This window comes from Stegastes partitus, unplaced genomic scaffold, assembly GCF_000690725.1.
Source record: "Stegastes partitus isolate 25-593 unplaced genomic scaffold, Stegastes_partitus-1.0.2 Scaffold1444, whole genome shotgun sequence".
Taxonomy (NCBI): domain Eukaryota; kingdom Metazoa; phylum Chordata; class Actinopteri; family Pomacentridae; genus Stegastes; species Stegastes partitus.
This window is the reverse complement of record NW_007579175.1, coordinates 124020-144940: the sequence shown is the minus strand read 5'-3', so window position 1 is coordinate 144940 and position 20921 is coordinate 124020. Positions and strand designations below refer to the sequence as shown.

General features: G+C 40.9%; 1 protein-coding gene across 1 annotated transcript in view; it reads right to left on the bottom strand.

The window, feature by feature from the left end:
• Positions 1 to 10853, bottom strand: part of LOC103370571 (RAC-gamma serine/threonine-protein kinase) — a gene marked incomplete at its 3' end in the record, with an annotated part of 43508 nt that extends 32655 nt beyond the window's left edge. Inside the window, exon 1 of the mRNA XM_008299670.1 lies at positions 10704 to 10853. Coding sequence (XP_008297892.1) covers positions 10704 to 10749 — 46 coding nt within the window. The remainder of the gene's footprint in view (positions 1 to 10703) is intronic.
• Between the last annotated feature and the right edge of the window lie 10068 nt (positions 10854 to 20921).

Sequence of the window (20921 nt, the reverse complement as noted above, 5' to 3'; positions counted from 1 at the left end):
TATAATAAAAGACGTGTCAAAACCTATTTTGGCCTCCAAAATAACAAACAGTCTTACATGCTATCTTCTTAAGAAACACTAACGTCTCAGATTCTGCTTTAGTGCTTAAATATGAACAGAACATATCAACTTGTCCGTCTAGTCCTGTAAGGTACTTAATGAGCAGGCCATTTCCCAGGTCTATTCAAACTTAAGATATTGTGTGGAAACACTCAAACCACGGAGCAATATCTGAATATGGCAGATGTTCATCCTCTTTTCTTCTCTGTTCTCCCCCTCCACCTCCTCTCATACAGCAGTCTGCTGTTGAACCTCATGTTCCAGCCGCTATTGCTGTGAGACATCTGCACCTCACTCACTGTTTCTTTCTTTCTTTTCCTTCTCATCTTTCCTCTATGCACACACACACACACACACACACACACACACGCAAAAGATAGAATTCTTTGCTTGATGACAGATGGCAAGTCAACAATTGTACAGCGTCAGTCTCTCAAAACACAGACACACACACCACATGCACATGCAAACACAGAAACAAACACCACCTCCTTGTCCTCCTGTCCCTTTGTGCCCAATCCCCTGTCAGATGCCTTGATTTGTTTCTTACAGCTGAGTGTATGCATTATTGTGTATTTGTGTCTGTGTGTGTCTCCGTGCATGTGTGTGTGTGTGTGTGTCCCTCTTTACCTTGGTATATTAAGCACTAGTTTAATGAGAGCATGGTGAGGAGCGGGGCCCAGCCAGTGGACCATATGGGGGCCATTTAGCCCCCTCAGAACATTGAGCCAAGCCTCGCTGACATGATTACCACTGCCGTCCGCTGCTCTACACTAGTGTCAGATTGGGAATGGGGAATTTTATCATGGGCAGCTAATTAATGACTGGAGATTGGCAACAAGAGACGGAGGGAGGCTGAGGGAGGATGGAAAATTCTGTCACTGTTTGGTCTCCTTTTTCTCGGTTTTTATCAGACTAACGAACTGAGATTCTGTGAAACGTGCATACATGCAAAAAAGCATGCATTCAATCGCACATATATACGACATTGCGTCACGTTTTCTGGTTAGTTAAAAACACACGCATATTTGTCTATCCTTTCCTAGACATAATAATGAATCACATTTTATGCATTTGTGGGCCTTGCATGTACTGTACACACTGTTCTCGCTGCACATCTTTGTGAACGCATGTGTTTATTTATGGCTCACATTTTCAGTGTGTCTGTGTGGCACAGCAGTCTGAAGCTAGTGGCTTAGTTAATCCTGTCAGAGACAGATTACAGGTGGGAAGATATAAATAGACTGACTGTCCCTTTAACCTGACCACAGTGACATCAGCATGCAGCTCAACTATTAAGTCAGGCGTAACAGGAGCAAGCTCAAACCGAACCGAACTGAAGGCAGCCCGTAATGCTGTCTATTTACCCATGTGACCAGAACGACCAGATGTAACAAGCTGTCCCAGAAAACAAGTTTTTACTGTAGCTTTACAGCACATCTGGGAGCCACAGCGGTGTCATCTGTAATATGCTCACAAACATAAACTAGTACAAACACTACACACCTACCAGCTTTGTGTTAAGTAAAATGGCTACGATGACTCTGTATGTCAACTGGCATATTTAACTGTTAACATTCATTTAACTTCATTCATCAACTCTGCATAGCTTGAAATGAGCTTTAACGTGGGACACTGCTGCCTAAAACATGTACAAAAGATTTATGTTGAGTATAAGGTCGAAGATGAAGGCAGGTGTTTTTACAGTACAGCAGATTTTGGACAGCCACAAGTCAGCGAAGTCCTGCATTAAGTGGTCATTATTAACAAAGACGTCTTTCTTAGACAACCTCAGCAACGTTAATATGTCCTTGCTTGGCACAGATTCAGACTTAGTGACACTGGTTTATGGATTTCTAAAACACTGTCTGGCTTTGCACATTTCACTAGTAACACAAGGAAAGTCATACTGCTTGGTTTTTTTGTTTGTTTGTTTGTTTGTTTTAAATTAAAGATCACTGTGCCTTATCTAACTGGGTAAGTAATTTAGAAACACTAAATATTTGTTTAAAGTGGCTGTAGTAACTTCAAACAGCTGCTGCCTTTAGGGTTTCCACATAAGTTTCTGTAACGGAGGCTGCTCTCTGGAACTGATGCTCTGATTTACCAATGAAGCAACACAGAGCTTTGTGCTACAGTAGCAGTGTGAAGAGGGAAAAAAATGCATCAAGGATGTAACTGATGTTCCACAGCAACACTGGCTGTCCAGTTGTCTTTGGTAAACAGATGTAGACTCTGTCTGCTGTGCAAAACCACCTTTCTTGCACCAAAAGAGAAAAGGAAGAAAAACACACTGTGCCCAATTCAGTCTTGCTACATTAACAGCTCAGGTAAATGAAAGTTCAGCGAGTTGAATTAGGAGACTACTTAAAAACCAATCATCATCATGAAGACTAAAGGCATCACCAAATACGTCTGTGCCATAAAGCCAGCCAAACTGGGCAACCTGTTTTCAGGAAAATCGTGTTTTCAGCACTGACATACATAGTAAATAATAAATGAACTCTTACTGGAATGGCAATGATTTTGTCAACTCTGGTAAGAAACAGACTGGCAATGTATGCTCGTTGTCAGCCTGAAAGGCATTTCTAAGACATACTATCAGAGTGTACTGTTTCATTATTAAATAAGCAACCAACAGAGTGTATATTTGATTATCTATATATCCTGGTACTGGAGAAACAGCAGTTTAGGAAAAAAAAGCTTTACAAGGTCTCGGACTCTTTTGTAGCTTTTGAAAACAAAAAACACAACAAGTTTTGATATAATATAAAGTTATTTTTCAATATTTTGTAGAATTGGCCAAAGAAATGGCCAGAAAAAAGTCATGGTCAATATGAGTCCAAAATGGTCACACTCTGGGGTCCCTCTCCTGCCAGCTTATACTTATGCTAGCTGTTAGCCACTTGGCACTAATCTGTTGGCCTAAATCAGCCAAACCAACCCCCACTCTAACCTGCCTCCTGTAATCAGCCCAAAGCCTACTCCAACCAGCCCACAATACCTCAAGATGTTAAACTACACACTGTCCCTTTGGTCTAATCTCTGCGTTAGCACATTTAAACATAGATTCTGGTGTCCGCTTAAACTCAGGTGGCTTCCTCAAGGACAGAGCTGCTGCTGTCATGGAACACTACAGAAACATCCAACAGTTGCCTGCCAATCAGCAGTGAATAGAAACCATGTGATGAGGAATCTGAGGTGTGTAGGAAACCTAAGATTCATTTAAATACAGCGAGGCTGTGCCCTTAAACAGAGTCCTTCTATCTATTCTTTGATTAGGCTGTTTACAGGAACTGAGGTGAATATGTGCAACAATATATATATGCAACAAGTGGGCAGCACTGGGGAAAATGAAATAATAAACCACTGTTAATGGAAAATCCATGACAAATCCTGTGTTTACTGTTGTATTTGGCTTGCACCACTAAAAAAAGGTCTAATAAGCTTAATTTAAATGGTGAATTATAATACATTGATATATTGCAGAAAAAGGATGAAGCATGAATTTATTACAGACTGCAATAACATCATCCTCTGCTACTTGATTAATCATTACCGGCAGATGACATACAATATGTTTGGCTGAGACTCTGCTTCTGATCACTTATGATCATACTCATCATACTTATTGCTAATCGAGCAACAGATGCGATGATATATAGCGTGTGAATATGTTTCAATGAAGGAAAACATTTGAAACTGAAAATTCTAGCTCTTGCTCCTGCTTCGTTAACGGCTAGAATTAACTCATATTTAATATTTGTAACAATCTTGTAAAGCATGCATGTGTGAATGTATGAGCATGCATCCACACTGTGATCAAATGTTTGAGGTCAGCATTTTGACGATCCTGAGCTGCAAACTAATCCCATTACTCAACCTCTCCTCCCTTTACCCCCTCTCGCTTCCTCTATCCAAGTTCTCCATCTGCACTGATCAGCACTCCATTCATTGATCCATTCATTCATTTATCCAAGACTGCCTCACTCTACATTAGTTCATTCACACACCCATCCATTAATCCATCTGTGTTTGCATGGCTTTTACGAGGATGCTACACTCGCTGCTAATCTTACTGACTGAGTTTACAGAGTTAGACTGCTTCAGGCAAACTTGGGCACGGTAATTGTTGAGGCAAAGCAGTTGCAACACAGTAATGATGCAGTGTGGTGGCAAAAAAATATTACATCTCCTGAATAATATTGTCAGAAAAGATAATTTAGCTGTTTTTTAACTAAGAGGCTGCTCACTGCTGTTAAGATTTTGTCCCGTGTTCACATCTTTCATTACATTGGCTGCAATTTTTTATCTTAAATACTTGCCTGATGCACCAACTTTGGGTATTTCAAGGTTTATTACTTTAACTTGCGATACAGAAAAATGCAAAACAAAAATATCCTATTATCATATTCCGACTGATGACTAGGTTGACGCGCTGCCTGTCTGTGTTCGTTACCTATCTGTCTTTCATTCTGCTGTCCATACCCACTAGTTGCAGGTCTCTTCAATTGACAAGTTGCCTGCCTCTGTTCTACGGTGGCTGTATCTGTCACAAACTATCTGTCTCTCTGCCTGTCTTTCCTGTGCTGTTTGTCTGTAGGCTCTGCAGACTAGTCTGTCTATGCGGTGCTGTCAGTCTGTCTGACTGTCTGGCTGACTGCCATTCTCTGCAGTGTGGAGTGAGTCATTCTAAGGACAATGGAGACAGTTTGTAAAGCCACACTGGAGCGTACACTTCCTCCGGATGTGCAAGAGGATGCCATTCATAACAAAGCCTGCACTGTCTGCCTGTCTGCTCCTGCCCTGTATATGCATGTGAGTTTGAGAAACAGAGAGGATAGAAAAGAGGAGTGCAGGGAGATGGACAGACAGAGCGAAAGGAGTGTGATTTGCAGTAAAAGGGGTGAGTTTAGAGAAGAGAAGAGGAGAGGAAAGAAGAGGAGAGGAGAGAAGAGGAGAGGAGAAGGGCGACACAGCAGACAGTGGCGGCAGCAGCAGTGGCTGGTGATTGATATCAGAGATCTGGCACTGCCACCTGATCCAGCCAGCCAGCCTCCAGCAACACTGAACTCACTGAACTCACTGAGCCAAGATGGCTGCCTGCACTGCACTGCACTCACTGAACCCCACAGCAGTCTAATGTATACAGTATAGCACATGCAGTTCCCAAAGAGATTAAATTAAGAGATTAATAAGGTGTGATGCTTCTCATTTCAGCTCGATGCCTCATAACATCGTGGCAAGATGCAAACAGGTTGGGACACACAAATCGATGTTCATAACGAGAGACACTGAATATCTAATAGAGCTCATTCCTGACTGTCTCCATACTGAAATTCTCCGTTCTGTCAACACAAATCTGCATATTACAAATAAACCATGTCGAGATACGGGCAGTGCAAATGTAAAGACGCACAGCAGTACACATGGAACACGCAGTTCAGTGAATGTGCAATGCAGATATGTAATGCATCATCCTGATTTTTTCCTCCTCAAAATGCCATCAAGGACATCAATAATGTTAATAACTACAACGCCAAAATTATTGAAGTGCCAGAAGAAGAACAAACAGAAAAGCTGTTACTTCCTGGGGTGCTGGGTCTAGTATTATTAGAATGAGTGTCTGGGAAAATATGGTCGTCTATTTTTAGTGGAATTTCTAGTTTGTTACAGCTTATGTGAATAGAAGATGAAGATTTGATTATAGTCCTGTGTGAAGAGGGCTTTAGAAATGTTTTAAACCTTTATTTAAGCTACCACAGAAACACGTCTGCAAGCTGTACTTTTAACATTGACATTCACCTGAACTTGCTGTAACCCCAGTAATATCCCAAATATCTATAGAAACCACAAAACATAGTGCTTACCCTGAGACTCATTCATTACAACTGTGTCAAAATCTAAAATTTCAATGATGAAAGACCTATCTGGAATTTCTCTGCAGCTCAAGAAAGAAATACATATTTTAAGAAACCGAATTGCAGAATGGAATGGCAATTCATCTTCGTATCCTTGTGACTTCAGTGCATAAGCTTGAAAATACTTTAATTTAATCGTTTTTTTAAATAGTCAACATTCTTTAAATATCATTTAAATAATTTGAACCACTACTGTAAAAGGAAGAGTATGTACATGGGATTGCCTTAATCCTCCTGAGATACAAAGAATCTTTGAACTTAGATCATTTCAAAGCGAGTCTGTAACAAGACTCGCTCCACTTTGACATAGATGCATCTCATCTGATTAGTAGCTTTGCAGAAAAACACTTCTGGGGGACAGAGAGAGTGTCAAAGAAAAGATGATGCTGTTCTCCCTGTCTGTCTCCTTCAGTGTTTCTCCTCCCTCCTGGCCATCTGTTGTGCTGACTGCTGTGTGGGCTGATGCTGGTGGAGGTAACAGTATCCACAACTACTGAGGCTGAGTGTGACCTCTGTGGCCTCACATGGATTGACAGAAGTCCTGGCTTCGGCGGAAATGAAGTGGCGCGTGTTTCAGATTTCGATTTATAAGGTGAAATAAAACAGCTTTGTCACAGCTGGCAACTCAAAGGAGAGCAACACTGAATTTTTAGCCCTAAACACAGCGTTCGTATACACCACAATGTGCCCTTCCAAGGCTACACCTGCATCTATCCAACAGCTTTTCCAGCAGTGTCAAAGTAACTTTATAATCGTTCAGGCTTTATCATTAAGAAAAGAACAACATGTTTCCCAGCATTCATTATTTCGGTTTACTTCTAAGTCTGCTGGCTTTCTGCCGCACTTTGTGACAAATTACGGGATTTATCCAGTGTTCATTATTTCCAGAGATAAAGAAATGATGCAGCCGAACACACTCCCTGCTATGATTCAATGAAAGGAGGAAGGAAATCATCGTTGCGGTAGTGAGCAAGTGAGTACTGAAAGACTCGGTCATCTGAGGACATATTGTACTGTATTTTGTAGAGCCGACGTTCCTGAGCTTGTTCCGAGATGATGATTAGCTGGTGTTAGCGCGCAAACGAGCGAGTTCATATACATTAAGTGGGGACGTTTATGCTTTTCATTTTCTAAACATTTAACTACCGTTTTAAGCTTGTCTTAGTTTACAGCAGCTGTAATGATTTGATGTTTTATCTTGACATAATCTCCTACATTGAAACTTTACAGAGCCTACAGCGTAGTCAATGCAAGTGGTAAATCCCGCCATGAGCATTTATACTCATGGTGTATGAGTTTTGTTTTGCAGTTGCATCGTCAAAACAGTAGTTAGCAGTGCGGTTTCTATGCTACTGTGTTGAGTTTCTTGTTGTACTTCAAACAATGGCAACTGAAATGAACTGTTCACTCTGGAGTTGGAGCTAACAAATGTTGAACAACAGCTACTTGTACCGAAAATATTGTAACACAGGAAAGAGAGAAGTCTATACCACATTGGTAGAGCTATAGCAACAAGAAAACGGCATATGGCGACAGTGGCAACGCTGGCAGTTGTGCATGCATTATGAGAAACAGCCTATTAAGTATTACCTTTACAGAAGCTTTATCATTGCACAAATCAATATCATGAAAACACTACATATTACAACCAAGCGGACTTCTGGCTACAACGCAGAAGTATAAATCCAACTTTTTGCTTAATCTTTTTTAACATCTTTGTGAAGCAGTTTTAAGTTGGACTGCTTCATTGAAACATGAAGGGAATAAAGGAAAGAAGGAATGAATTAAAAGACATTTTGATATTTTTACAGTACATTTAAATTTAGTAACCCAAGTGAGGAAAGCTTTCATTGATTCCTTCTTACTTTACATTCTGTGTAAATGTGTCCTATTGACAGTCTTACATACTGGTGAAGCTGTTGCTGGTTGAGGATAATACATAAACACAGCTCTACATGTGATCAGCATCCAGTGATGTGTGTAATTTGATCACAGAGTGTGTGTGGCATTGTGTTATGCATGTCTGTCATGTTTAAGGATTAGCAGCTTGTCAAACAAAGGCTACAGATGCACAGATATGAGCAGGAAGTCATTACCATTGTCAATACTTTGTGCTATGAAGGGGAAACTCTTTCAATCAGTCAATCACAGTAGCCACAACAGAAAAGGCAGAGTGAAAAAAAAAACAACTTAAAAGAGCATGAAACAGACATTTTCAAGCATTTAACCATCAACATGCATCTCATAAAATTCTTATCATAGCTGCCAATTACCCACTGTGGTCAAATTACAGAAAATAAAGTCCTACATTAAGTCGCTACAACTGCGCAGTCATTGTTAAGACTCGCTAATATTTTATTTACCCACTCCACACATATATTTGCATAATTTCTGCATAAACAATAGCATCATCAAAGCATCACTGTGTGTGGATATGAAGTGTCTGCATACAGCTCTGTTATACCTAAACCATGTGTAAACTGTATTCCCTACAGTAAACAGTATAGTAGATTATCAAACTGTCATCAATAAAAAGATGACCTAATGACCTTAGCTTGAGCAAAACTTTTTGCTTAGCTGGGAAAGGACACATTTTAGCTTATCTTTACATGCCATTACCATTAAAACACACCAAACTGGAAGCATATAGTTAATAGCCACTGTAGACCAGAACCAGTTCATACAAAATGATTACAAGATTCCTAAAAACATCTGAAAATACAAACAAGACTGTGTTCTTAATAAGAGATACATCAACCCTCATCTAAGCTGTACAGTTTAACATAGAAACGATACACACAAACTCAGCAGGTATACTCCTCTGACACTCATTTAACCAAAAAATAGAACACTTTTTTTTAATGACTGAATAAATTAAAACCTTTAATTCATCTCTCTTTCATAGAGAGATCTTTTATGCAGGTTTTCTCTGTTCCTTCCTGTCTACTTCAACAGTCTTTCTTTCTAATCTTTCATTCATTCAGTCTTTTAGTTTCTGTGTTTGTGTCACCATCTTCATGTCACTCAATTCACAACAAAGCACTGTGCAATATTTGGCAGAAGAGACAGAAATTTCAGGGCCTTCCAGACAATGAGAACACAACTAAATGCAATCTTATTAGCACAAAAGCTTTCGTGTGCATGTGTGTGCGTGTGTGTGCATGCAGAGGTTTCACTGTCTCTCTTGCCGTTTCATTTCAGTAAAAAGCTGTCTAATGACTAAGACTGCAGTCTTTGCTGTATCACGACCTGGACAGTGAGTCAGCACCCTGACCCTGATTCTCTCCACACACACAAATACAGACAAATATTTAGCATATGATGCAGACAAACATTCATATTCCTGACACAAACAAACACTCCTCCTTCCCTCCCTAACCTCTATGTCTCGCTCACACTGACGAACACTGGCAGCGCTGCGTCGTGACTGGGGGCGATGTGTTCCTCTTAATATGCAAAGTCGACTGTCTGAGGATCACACTGGCATGGTGGCACACATAGACAAAACCCCCCCTCCACTTAAGCAATAAAGACTGTGTACTGTATATGTGTGCGTGTGTTAGACACAGTGAGAAAGTGCATCTACTCCATGTAGTAAGGAGCAGCATGTTCGCCTGCTGTGCAGCAGGTTGAGCCTACATTACCCAGAAACCTGCTCACTGTTATGTATCCATGTCACTTCCTGTTCAACAGTTTCTGTTACACATTCCTAGACACCATCACATAGTCAACGGGATGATGCTCATTGGCCTAAAAGTCTGGAAATCCCCCTTGTTCTACCCCTGAGTCTCTCTCTCTAAAACACACACACAATCACATACACTTACCCCTCTGCCTGAAGGAATCTGCACCAACAGACACACAACCCCATGAAATTGTGGTTTCTAAGAAAAAAACACAAAGTCCTAAAGTGTCTACCACTCAGTTCTGCAGTTATGACAGAGCTACTATACATCACTTTTAGCTGTTTCTGGTTCAGCTTGGCCCTGCAACAAATGACTTTTCACCTGTTGCAGCAACAACTCACTGAGCCCAAGCTATGACTGTCTGAGAAAAGGGAAGTACTATTTTTACTACATGCTCTTCAACATTACATTTTTTCCCTGTTTCTCATTCATTCTATTGGTTGTAAACAGGATGTGTTGTCAGTGCCCCCCTTGACTCCACCCCAGCCAACCCCTCAAGCCCATGTCATATGACTCTCAATGACACCACTCGGGATTTTCTACAAAATTAAGACACAACTGTGTTAAACAATACCTCAAAGAGACACAACTTACTTGATTTCACAGTCTAGTAGTCACACTGGCATGACAAAAATACTATGCACCAGCAGTGTAACTCGAGGCCTGGTAGATGTTATTACCTGCACTACACACACTTGTGCATACAAATACATGCACACACTGTTTTTTTTTTTTTAACAGACAGAACCTGACTGAAGCACATTGAGGCTTAGCAAACAAACAGCCGGCCAAGCTTATAATAAAGAGACACATCCCTGTGGGGGCAAATACACACACATATACACTCGCTCACTAGATAATCATACATCCATGTGATCACACACACACTCAATCGCAAACACTCACATCCTCCCACCGGCACATGTGGACAGGCACGGCCAGGCCCTCAGTCTAGACAAGAGGCAGAGAAGAAGAGGAGAGAAAATAGAGTCAGAGAGGAGGGGAGTAGAAGAAGAGAGGTACTGGATGTACTTACCCCGTTTCTGGAGCCATCCCTCTCTAACGATGGTGACATCGCTCATGGTTCCTTCACGCCGAGTCTGATGCCGCTACACGCCTGCTCCACAGAGAGAGAGAGAGAGAGGGAGGGAGGGAGAGAGAGAGAGAGAGAGAGAGAGAGAGAGAGGGAGGAGGGGAGGAGAGGAGGAGAGGAGAGAAAGAGAGGGAGAGGAGGAGAGGAGGGGGGCCGGCTCTCCCAGCCTCCGCGTCACTCTCCCTCCCTTCCTTTCCCGTTCACCCTCTCGTTCGCGCAGCCTCGCTCTCAGACACGCACACACACACTAACACGCGGTGTGTATGTCTACGCGTGTGTGTCGCTGCTTCCTGTTGTGGCTTATCTCCCTGACTCCCTCCCTTCTTCTTCTTCTTCTTCTCCCCCTCCTCCTCCACCTCCTCCTCCTCCTCTCTCGTTCCCTCTCCAGACCTTTCTCCTCCCCAGCAGTGACTCAGCCTGGAAGGAAGTGAAAGGAGAGAAAAAAATAAAGAAAATAAAGAAAAAAGCAGGCACGGATTTATGTTTCTCCTCTTCTGCTGCTCCCTCTCTCACCCTCTTCCCCTCCAAAAGCCCTTTCACAGAAGCTGACAAGACAAACAACTAGTTATGGTGAGGACAAACGCGTCCTCCGCTCTCCCCCTCACCCAATCATACACCCAGTTCCTCTTTATAACGCCAACACTCTCTCTGATAAACAGGATGAATTATTGCAGAGCTCTTGATGAAGCAAAAACTGACCTTGATTGCCAAACCGGTATGTCAGAGCTCTGCCTCTCATTCATTCACAGATATTTCAGTTCAGGTTAGCAGGCTGTGCTGTGTACAAAAGCTACTCTACCTGTGTTCTATGTATTAGTGTATGTCAAATTATTTTGTCAACGTGTTTGTGTGTGGAGGCTGATTTGTCTGTCTGTATGTGGGAGGTGGGAGAGCATCTCAGGACTGTGGAGTAGGGCTTGGATATAAATAGCAACAACGGCAGTTAGGGATGCTCTCACACTCTCTTTCTCTCTGCAAATCTCTGCACCTCTCCGTCGTCTCACTCCCGCTCCCCCTCCCCTCTCTCTCTCTCTGCATAGCTGCCGCGTTCACCTCAAATGCACCCTACTACACTGTATTACACAACGCGCAACAACACTACGCTGCTCAGCTTGAATGGAGATCAGCACTATGGCGGCTTGGCTAGCACTCATAGCTATCTAGCTGGAAATCAGTATTCAGATCAGCGAGTGTCTGCACTGCTGCAGACACTTTGGTTGGACTGCAGCGTCAGAACGAAGGCTGGAATAGAACCACACATACGCACACAGCCGAGCAGGTGACACAGAGCTTTTTTTTTTTTTTTAATGTTGAGGCAGCAGAATCGTGACCAGTCGGGAACCAGGTGAACACAGGCAGACTAGCGCAACGCAGCTGAGATCTTGGTTACAAGATCGGCTACAAAGCTCAGGCTTTCACCTAATTTGCCCTTTTACAGGATCAGTTTTCTTGAATTTCAAAATTGTGTCTCTTCCATATGCTGAGTTGTCAAAATGATGGGAGTTAAGCACTCTACTTAATAGGTCCGAGCACTGATAATAGAGCTGCACAGATTAATTGATTATTTGTCACCTATTTTGATAATCAATCAGTTGTTTATTTAACAAACAAAAATGTGCATTCTATGATTCGAGCTTCTTAAATCTTCTGGTTTCTTTACTCTTCTATCACAGTTAACTGAATATCTTTAGGGTAGTGGATAAAACAAGTCATTTGAGGATGCCATCTTAGGTTTTTGGAAACACTGGTCAAAGATTTTTCACCATTTTAGACCACACACCTAGTCGCTTTACGGAGAAAATAATCAACAGATGAAAGCGAAAACAATGAAAAGAAGCGATACTTGCAGCCCTGCCTGGTATAAAGGTGATAGTCAGGCCAAACTTAAGAGACATAAACCAAAATAAGCCCACACTGTCAAAATGTGGTTGATTTGAAGACTGAGACCAAGACAGAATTAATACCAAATGGAACAACCACACAAGTACATCAGGCTGCAGCTACTGATTAATTATTCTGATAGTGAATTAACTGCTTTAGGTGTTTAAAAAAATAGTGTAAACTATAGTGGATGTTATATTTATAGATATATTTCTAGTCTAAATGTTTAATTACAAAACTAAATCAACAGATCAGTATATACTGAAAATTACTATTAGCTGCACTGTTAAAAATGTCAACCTCTTGGCCTTTTGTGTTTTATTTCCCACATTAGCTACAGTGGATATAACCATAGGGCTAGTTATCAATCCTCAATTTGTTCAGGTACCAACCAAAACATTTCTGAAATGTCTATGCAGTATTAATAACGATGCCTTATTGGTATCATATTATTACTTAATAAGTACTTACTTGGTAATACTTACTGAGATAGTTCTTTATTTATAGAAAACTTCTACCAGTTTTAGATCATTAAATATAGGGAAAGTTCTTGTAGAGTTGATTGTGTTTAAACCACAGTTCATTTTTGAAAACGTGCTTTTTTTGTTGTTGCTGTTTTTAAAAAAAGCCATTGTATAAACAATAGTATTGAAAAAAAAAATGACATTCTGCCCTAGTAATTACATCCAAGGGGATCAAAGTCTTTTTATAGACACTATACAATTGTGGATTAAGCTTTAACACTACGGTGTTATTCAATGAAGCTTCAGTTAGCTGTAACCTTAATCTGGATGAACATAACCCGGATCGCACTGAGGAGAGGAGAGGAGAGGAGAGGAGAGGAGAAGAATGACCAGACAGTGGTAACCCCTTGTCGCCAGGGCAGCTGTTGCTATGGTGATATGTGCTGCCATGATGAACCAACCATGCCAGGGGAAGCACCTGCCAGACTGCATTTATTTCATGATATTTCATTGCAGTGGCAACAACAAGGACAAAAAAAAAATGATAAGGAACAGGAGACAGTGAGAAAAGGAACAGAATCAAAGGAGATGGAGATAAGGAGAGAGAGGATGATGGAGAAACGTGGAAACACCGAGTAGGAACCACACAGTCAGCTACCCTGTCAATAATAATGATCATGGAGCAGCCCTCTTGTTTTATGTTTTTTATATCTGTTTAGATTCTTTCATCTTTGTCTCTGAGAAGCCTTTTTTTTTTTTACTATAATTTGGGCATGGCGTACAGGTCTGCACACCGCAGTACCCATGAGCTTCGGCTGCCATTGCTATGGAAAAGAATCCAGTCAGAAGTGTGAAGTGGAACAACTGCTATTACAACTGTAAACAAAAATTCACCCACAGTTTGGCCAACATTTAAAAGTGACTTGATTTAAACCACAGAGCATTTTCTAAACCCCATTAGCTTTTAAATAGATCAGTCTCATGCTGATCTGAGCCGTAGAAGTGACCCAACTGTGAGTCACTAACATTGTCTAAGGGAAAGATGAATGGGACTTTAGCTTCCACAACCTGGGGGAAAAAATTCCTCTTACTTTGTCTTACTCCTCTTACGCTATAAAAAATGGTAGCTGGAAAAAACCTAATACAAGCAAGACACAGAGCTGACACATGTTAAGCATGACAGGATCTATATTTACAAGCCATTGCCACACTGCTCAACTCATCCTTAGTGTCTGCTGATACTACAGTGATAAAAAAAAGAGCAAAATATTGGGTAATAATTTGGAGTTGAATTAGATGGCACAAAATAATAACCGTCCACAAGTATGTTAGCTCTTTTTGTTATTTCATTCGACTTCAATGAATTATAACAACTTTTTTTCAAGTATCAATGCATTTTGATTGCATCATTACGGCAGTTTTTGGCCCTTGTTGCTGGTCAGTTGCAGCCACCACCACAGCTTTAGTCCATGTCGGTGGTGAAATTAAGTCCAGCTCAGTTAAATGTAAAAGTTTCTAGAGACCTAAGGCTCTGATCATATGGGAGTACTTCTAATAATCACAGAACAAAAAGGTGGTTTGTAGACAGTGCAGACTTTCAATGGCCTATCACAGCAACAAAACGCACAAACAACGGCGGAGAAACACTCAGGTGCTATTCCGTGGGGAGGCACTTCACAACTGTCTGGTTCTCTCTGTGCTCACATATACATTATTTTTATTCAGCTGAATTCCTACTAAAGCTACTCTCATTCACATTATTTTCTGTTTCTGTTGTTTGAAGATGAAACAGTGACTGAAACAAAGCAAAAATCAGTGCAAAGCTGGTTTTTCCCAGCGCAAAGCTGCTGCTGTGAACTGGGAAAGTCCTGATTTTATAACTGCAGTGCAGTCTGACAGTCACCACACAGAAGACGTTAAAGACAACTACTGTGCAGTAAATTTGGCTATATGTACATAAAATTCAAGGCTACTACTAAAGCACAGGAGTTGCTTTAGCTGTTTTGTGCTTTTGAAAATCTCAAAGGGGTTTATGGAGCTGCACTACTGACTTCAGTAATAAGTCCTCTTTTTATCTGTTTTCATCATGTTGGAGTTTGTAGTTAAACTTGACCAATAAAATGTTCATTTTGCTTAATTAATGGTTTAGATTAATCATCCATCCATCCATTATCTATATACCGCTTCATCTTCACTAGGGTCGTGGGGGGCTGGAGTCTATCCCAGCTGACTTAGGGCGAAGGCAGGAGACCAAGCACACTCACATTCACGGACAATTTAGAATCACCAATTAACCTCAACATGTTTTTGGACTGTGTGGGAGGAGAACCCGGAGAGAACCCACGCTGCACGGGGAGAACATGCAAACTCCACACAGAAAGAACCCAGGTGTCCACACCGGGACGTGAACCGGCAACCTTCTTGCTGCGGGGCAATAGTGCTAACCAACTGCGCCACCTTGCAACCCTTTGATTAATCAATGAATCAAAAAAACAGTGGGTAGATCAATCAATAGAAAAGTAGTCATTAGTGGCAGCCTTATGTACATCCTAAAGGAGAACACTACAGAATAATACCCGTTGATACTGTAGGCTACTGTTCCAAGGCAAATCAGCACAAAAAGGAAAGGGTGTTCCTCACACCCTCCTGCAGGAGAGCACGCCTCACCCCACCTCACCTCATCTCGCCTCACCTCAGCCCTCCTCACCCAAACTGTGGCCTCATACGAACTTTGGCTGACATCAGCAGCATTGAGCCCACAATCCGCTTCTGAAAACGAAAGCCAGCCTTTGGCAGGACCTCAAGTGTTACACTGAGCTAATACAGGATGTGTTTCAGCCATGTTTTTTTTTTTTCATTCGTCATCTAATGTGCGTCTGATAGAAGAAATGCTCATTTATTTTAAACAATATAGCTGTCTGCACAGGACGCTTAGAAGCCTATTTTATTCTGTTTTCAGGCACAATAATATCGTGAGTGTGCTTTGCTGGAACGCAGGTAACCGCACACTCCTGTGTTCAGTACTGACACGAAGCTTTCACTAAACACTGTTTAGACAGAGTGTAAAAGAAATGCTGAAATGATTAGTCAACTGATCAATTTGACAAATATTTTTAAGACCAATTAATCATGATAGTCATTTCTGAAGCAAAGATACCAAAGATGCTGAGACCAGCTTCTTAAAATGTTGCATTTTCTGCATTTCTCGGCTTTAAACCATTGCAATCTAATTAATTTACTGTTGGCTGGACAAAATGAGGGATCAGAACCTCTTAACCAGGGATGTGGGAAATAGAATTTTGCAACTGTCTGACATTTAATGACTCAAACAAAACAAATAACTAAGAAAATCATTTGTAGAATAATCAGCACACACATGATGATTGTTTTTTGCAGCACTATCTATAAGGATGTTTTACGTGTTAAATTTCATACATTAGTGGAAGATTTTAAAAAGTACAAGAATTAGGGCAAAACGTGTTTTCATACCTTTGCCAATGAAAAACATTTATAAAGCTTTTATAAGACTTTATAAAAATGGGGAATATGATTGGGGGCTAAAGTGCTGGGAATCATTTGAAATCTTTTGATTTTACTTCACTCTTAGTTTAAAGTTCCTCTCCAGTCTTTGATTTAATCCCTAAAAACTCCTCTCTGTGTATCAGAGTTACATATTTGGAAAGTCTTTCCATGAGAATAATCCCTTCCTGCCTTCAAGTGGCTTACATATAATAGCGCACTGTTATGTTATGAATGCCCAGCTTGCCTCTCCACCCACCGCTCCCGCCTGCTGCAGCTCGAACACACCAGCTCACCTATGACTCTGCTATAACACTGTAACTACTCTACGCTACACCCTGCCATGTTGCTTTACTAGAGTAGTTCAGCCATACGCGTGCGAACCAGAAACCGATTACGAAGAACAATGATATGGAAAGCGTCACCTTGCAAGTTGATGGAATTAGTTCTTTCGGTTTGTTATGTATGAAACCACACAAGTCTGTGTCAGTGTTTTTGAGAGTGACACTGTAGTTTCAAGGTGAAAATGCTCCACTATGGTATAACGAAGACCATATGGACAATTGATTTTCACTGCACAGGTCTTCAAGGAAAAAACCTTTCAAGACTGACCAAACACTACACATGCGCTGTTACATTTGATGCCAAACAGCATCAGCTAGGGCTGAACAATAATCAAAATCACAGTCTGACTGGGCTGCTGCTGTAGCTCAAGTGGTTAAGCTGGCAACCCTTATACTGGGGCTACAGTCTCCAACACAGTGGTTGTGGGTTCAAATCCAGCCCATGGCTATTTGCTGCTGGTCCTTTCCCTATTCTTCTCCCCACTTTCTTGTCTCTCTCTCTCTCTCTACTGTCCTGTCACATAAAGGCAAAAAGGCCAAAAAAATAACTTAAAAAAAAAAATCACAATATGACTAAATGTATATCCAAATCGCCAGAGCAAAGGTTCAAAGTTTAACCTATAAATGTAAGGCAACATGCTTGTTTGGTACAGGCCACAGCAAAAATATCATATCATCATCTGTATATTTGGTTTAGCAGATAAGGACTGCAAAAATTACCATTCTCACTGAGAGCATGACTCATACCAGAATCACAATATCTGTCAAAAAAGAATCACATTGTGATTGTTTTTGCATATCCATCAGCTTCAGTGTCAATTTGCTATGCCGTGAACACATTTTAGTCACACCAGCATTGCCCTAATTCTAATAAGATATAATTCTCTGTCATAATCATACATTTGGTCACATGTGCAGTCAAATCAAGCCAGGCCTTGTTAGCTGTATGTCTCTAAAACAGATATAAAAACCACCCCAGGGCCTCTAAACATTACTGATGTCTTGAGTGAGTCCATCTAGCTAGTGGGATGAATGCTCCTCCAGTGTAAATGCAGCTTATCATTGCTACTGATCAGAGCATGAATGATTAACACACAGCACTGCATCACCTACGTCAGGGTGACTGTCAAAATGACGCATGTTGCATGCAGCGTGGTGAAAAACTGTATATGGTTGTTAAACGTTAAAGATATAGCATGAAGAAGAAAAAAAAAAAAACCCCTCTACATTTTTCTGCTTAACAAAGTTATTAGTTTAGAGATGGGGGCGCGGACTGTTTGCTAATTCTCAACGCACTTAGCATCATTCCCAAGTGATCTGTCAAACACGGGTCCGCCCCCACCTCGCTAACGTTATCACGGCATAAACAAACACTATCTAACGGTGAAGCTTTAGCGAGCTCCGTGTCATGTTTACTGTGACAGCAGTGCGGCTAGCTAACAGTATTACCTGTAGCTGCAGGTGCGCTGGTATTCCCGTGCACCTGCTGTTCACAAACCGCCCGGGTTACTTCATTTTCCTCCCTGGTTCTTTTTTTTTTTTTTTGACTGACTATAAGAAGAAGGAAAAAAAAAACAGTCTGCGCTAAATTACGAGCGAAGCTAAGCGAAGCGACGGCCGCTGTGAACGTTACGGAGCCGGGGCAGAGATAATTGTTTAGAGTTACATCAAACGGATTTCCGAGGAGCTACGGGGAGCGACCGTTACCGCAGCCAACGGTTGTTTTGACTTCTCGGGAAAACTAGTGACGTCACCTAGGGAAACGGCAACCCCCCTTTTCTGTCAGCACACATACACACACAAAACACAACACTTAGACACAACGCACTGGACTCACACACGCGTCCTTACCGTCTCGCCTCCCGTTTTCGGTTTTGACGGTTTCAACTCGGTGTCCGGTTCTCCTCCACTGTGGAGCTCTCTCATCATCCCATTCCAACATCCCGTGTGTGTCTACCGGCTAATAAGCCAAGTATCGCGAGAATTGGGCGATTTAGACGAGATATGTGGTCTTGGAATCAGCGTCTTCTTTCACATCCCATTTATTTATTTATTTGTTCATTTTATTCTCTTTAGACCTTCATTTATTTACACAGTGACTTATTATTATTATTATTATTATTATTATTATTATTATCATTATCCCTGTTTTTATTTTGTTTTATTGAACTTGTTCTTTTTCCTTTGGTGATTTTTATTATTTTATTTAGCTCAGTGGACTTCCTGAGTGTCCTCCTTTTTTTGTAAACTCTGTTTTCAAAAGGTGCTATACAAATAAAGTTATTGTTGTTAGTTACACAACACAGCAGGCATGTGATACACAGTGGAGATCTGTGCACAAAATAAAAGTGGAAAAAGCAGTATATTTGTTTTGTTTTATTTATCCTACCATGATATCACATCCATGTGTTTTTTTTTTGTGTTCCTAAGTGATATGGTCTCTATCAAACTGGACTTCTCGTATTGGTTCTTGAATTAGAATTAGTTTTATTGCCTAAGTAGGTTTTCACATTTGGTGATTTGGTATATTGCAGTAAACGCTGACAAGTAGAGATTTTTAAATGAAGGATAAAATGATTTTGAAAAGAAAGTAAGTGTTTGTAAGTCAGTAGTAAATGTGACAAGACAAAAAAATGTATGTTACAAGGAATCCAAGGAAGTTTAAGTAATAAAAAACAGTAATTCTTTTTTTTACAGTGTCCAGAAATGGGCGAATTTTTCACTTGAGTTGCAAATTTACATTGTATATGGTGAAAACAGCTTGAGATGTACAAACTTTGATAATAATCCCATTTTATAAAACAGTACATTAATGTGATGCATCAAAGTCTATTTTTGGAAGGTGGGGGAGGGAGGTATTGTCACTGGTCTTGTTGATGAGGCCAGCTGCTGTTGGGAAGAAGCTGTTCTCGTGGTGTGAGTTTCTGGTCCTGATGGGGAGTGGTACAAACAGTTTATGTTCAGGGTGGGAGGGGTCAGCCACAATCTTCCTAGTGCACCTCAGGGGCTTGGAAGGTCAAGAGATTGCAGTCAATCACCTTTTCGGCTGAGCGGATGATACGCTGCAGCCTGCTCTTTTCCTTGGCAGTGGCAGCAGACGACGTTTAACCTCTGATCCAAGAGGCTTCTTCAGTTCTAATTGATCTTTATCTTGGTTCTAACTCTGTCCTCCACTGGACATGTAAAGTATTATAAAACTGAGATGTAAAGACGGTTGGGAGGTGTTTTGTTAGAGGGGACTGAGGTGACGCTGCTGTGATAGATCTGACTGCTGCTTCCTACTTGTGTGTCTATGACCTTCTCTCTGTAACGGCTTGTTGGGTCACGCCACAGAGCTTCATTGTTGATATTGTCACTGAGCGATGTTTCTCTAGTCTGATAATCAGCTTTGTAAGCCACCACTGTGCATCTCCCCTCATCTGACAGCAGGCTGATGAAAATTGGGTCTTTACTTAAAGATAGTAATGCCTTCCTTTCCTGGGTTGTGAGGCAGGAGGAAGGTATTCTTTCACCAGAGATCACAGCTGAAACCGTCCACCTGTGTTGACTTTGTGGTATTTATTCCATGTCATGTCTTTTATCTGGATCCTGAGTCTGTAATAAAGTTTAATTGGATGTGACAATGTGAAAAAGTAAACTACCATTATTATTAAATCTGCGGCCCTCCTTGGATTTACAGCGCTTTGTATTGGATTTTAGCTCATTATTGTACAGTTTGCCTCTCTTCAGTAGATGGTGGAGATTGTAGCCAGAGCTATAAGACAGTAAATATTACTATCAATACTCCAAAAATAATAAATAATACTGAATTTAAACCTGTTGGGTAAATTCATTACATCAGTCTTATTTCATTACTGGAAAATGCTGTAATTCAACAGCTTTTATTATCAAAAATACAAGAATAAATGAATACATCTCTACATATACCTTTACAATATTTTTAAAAAACATCA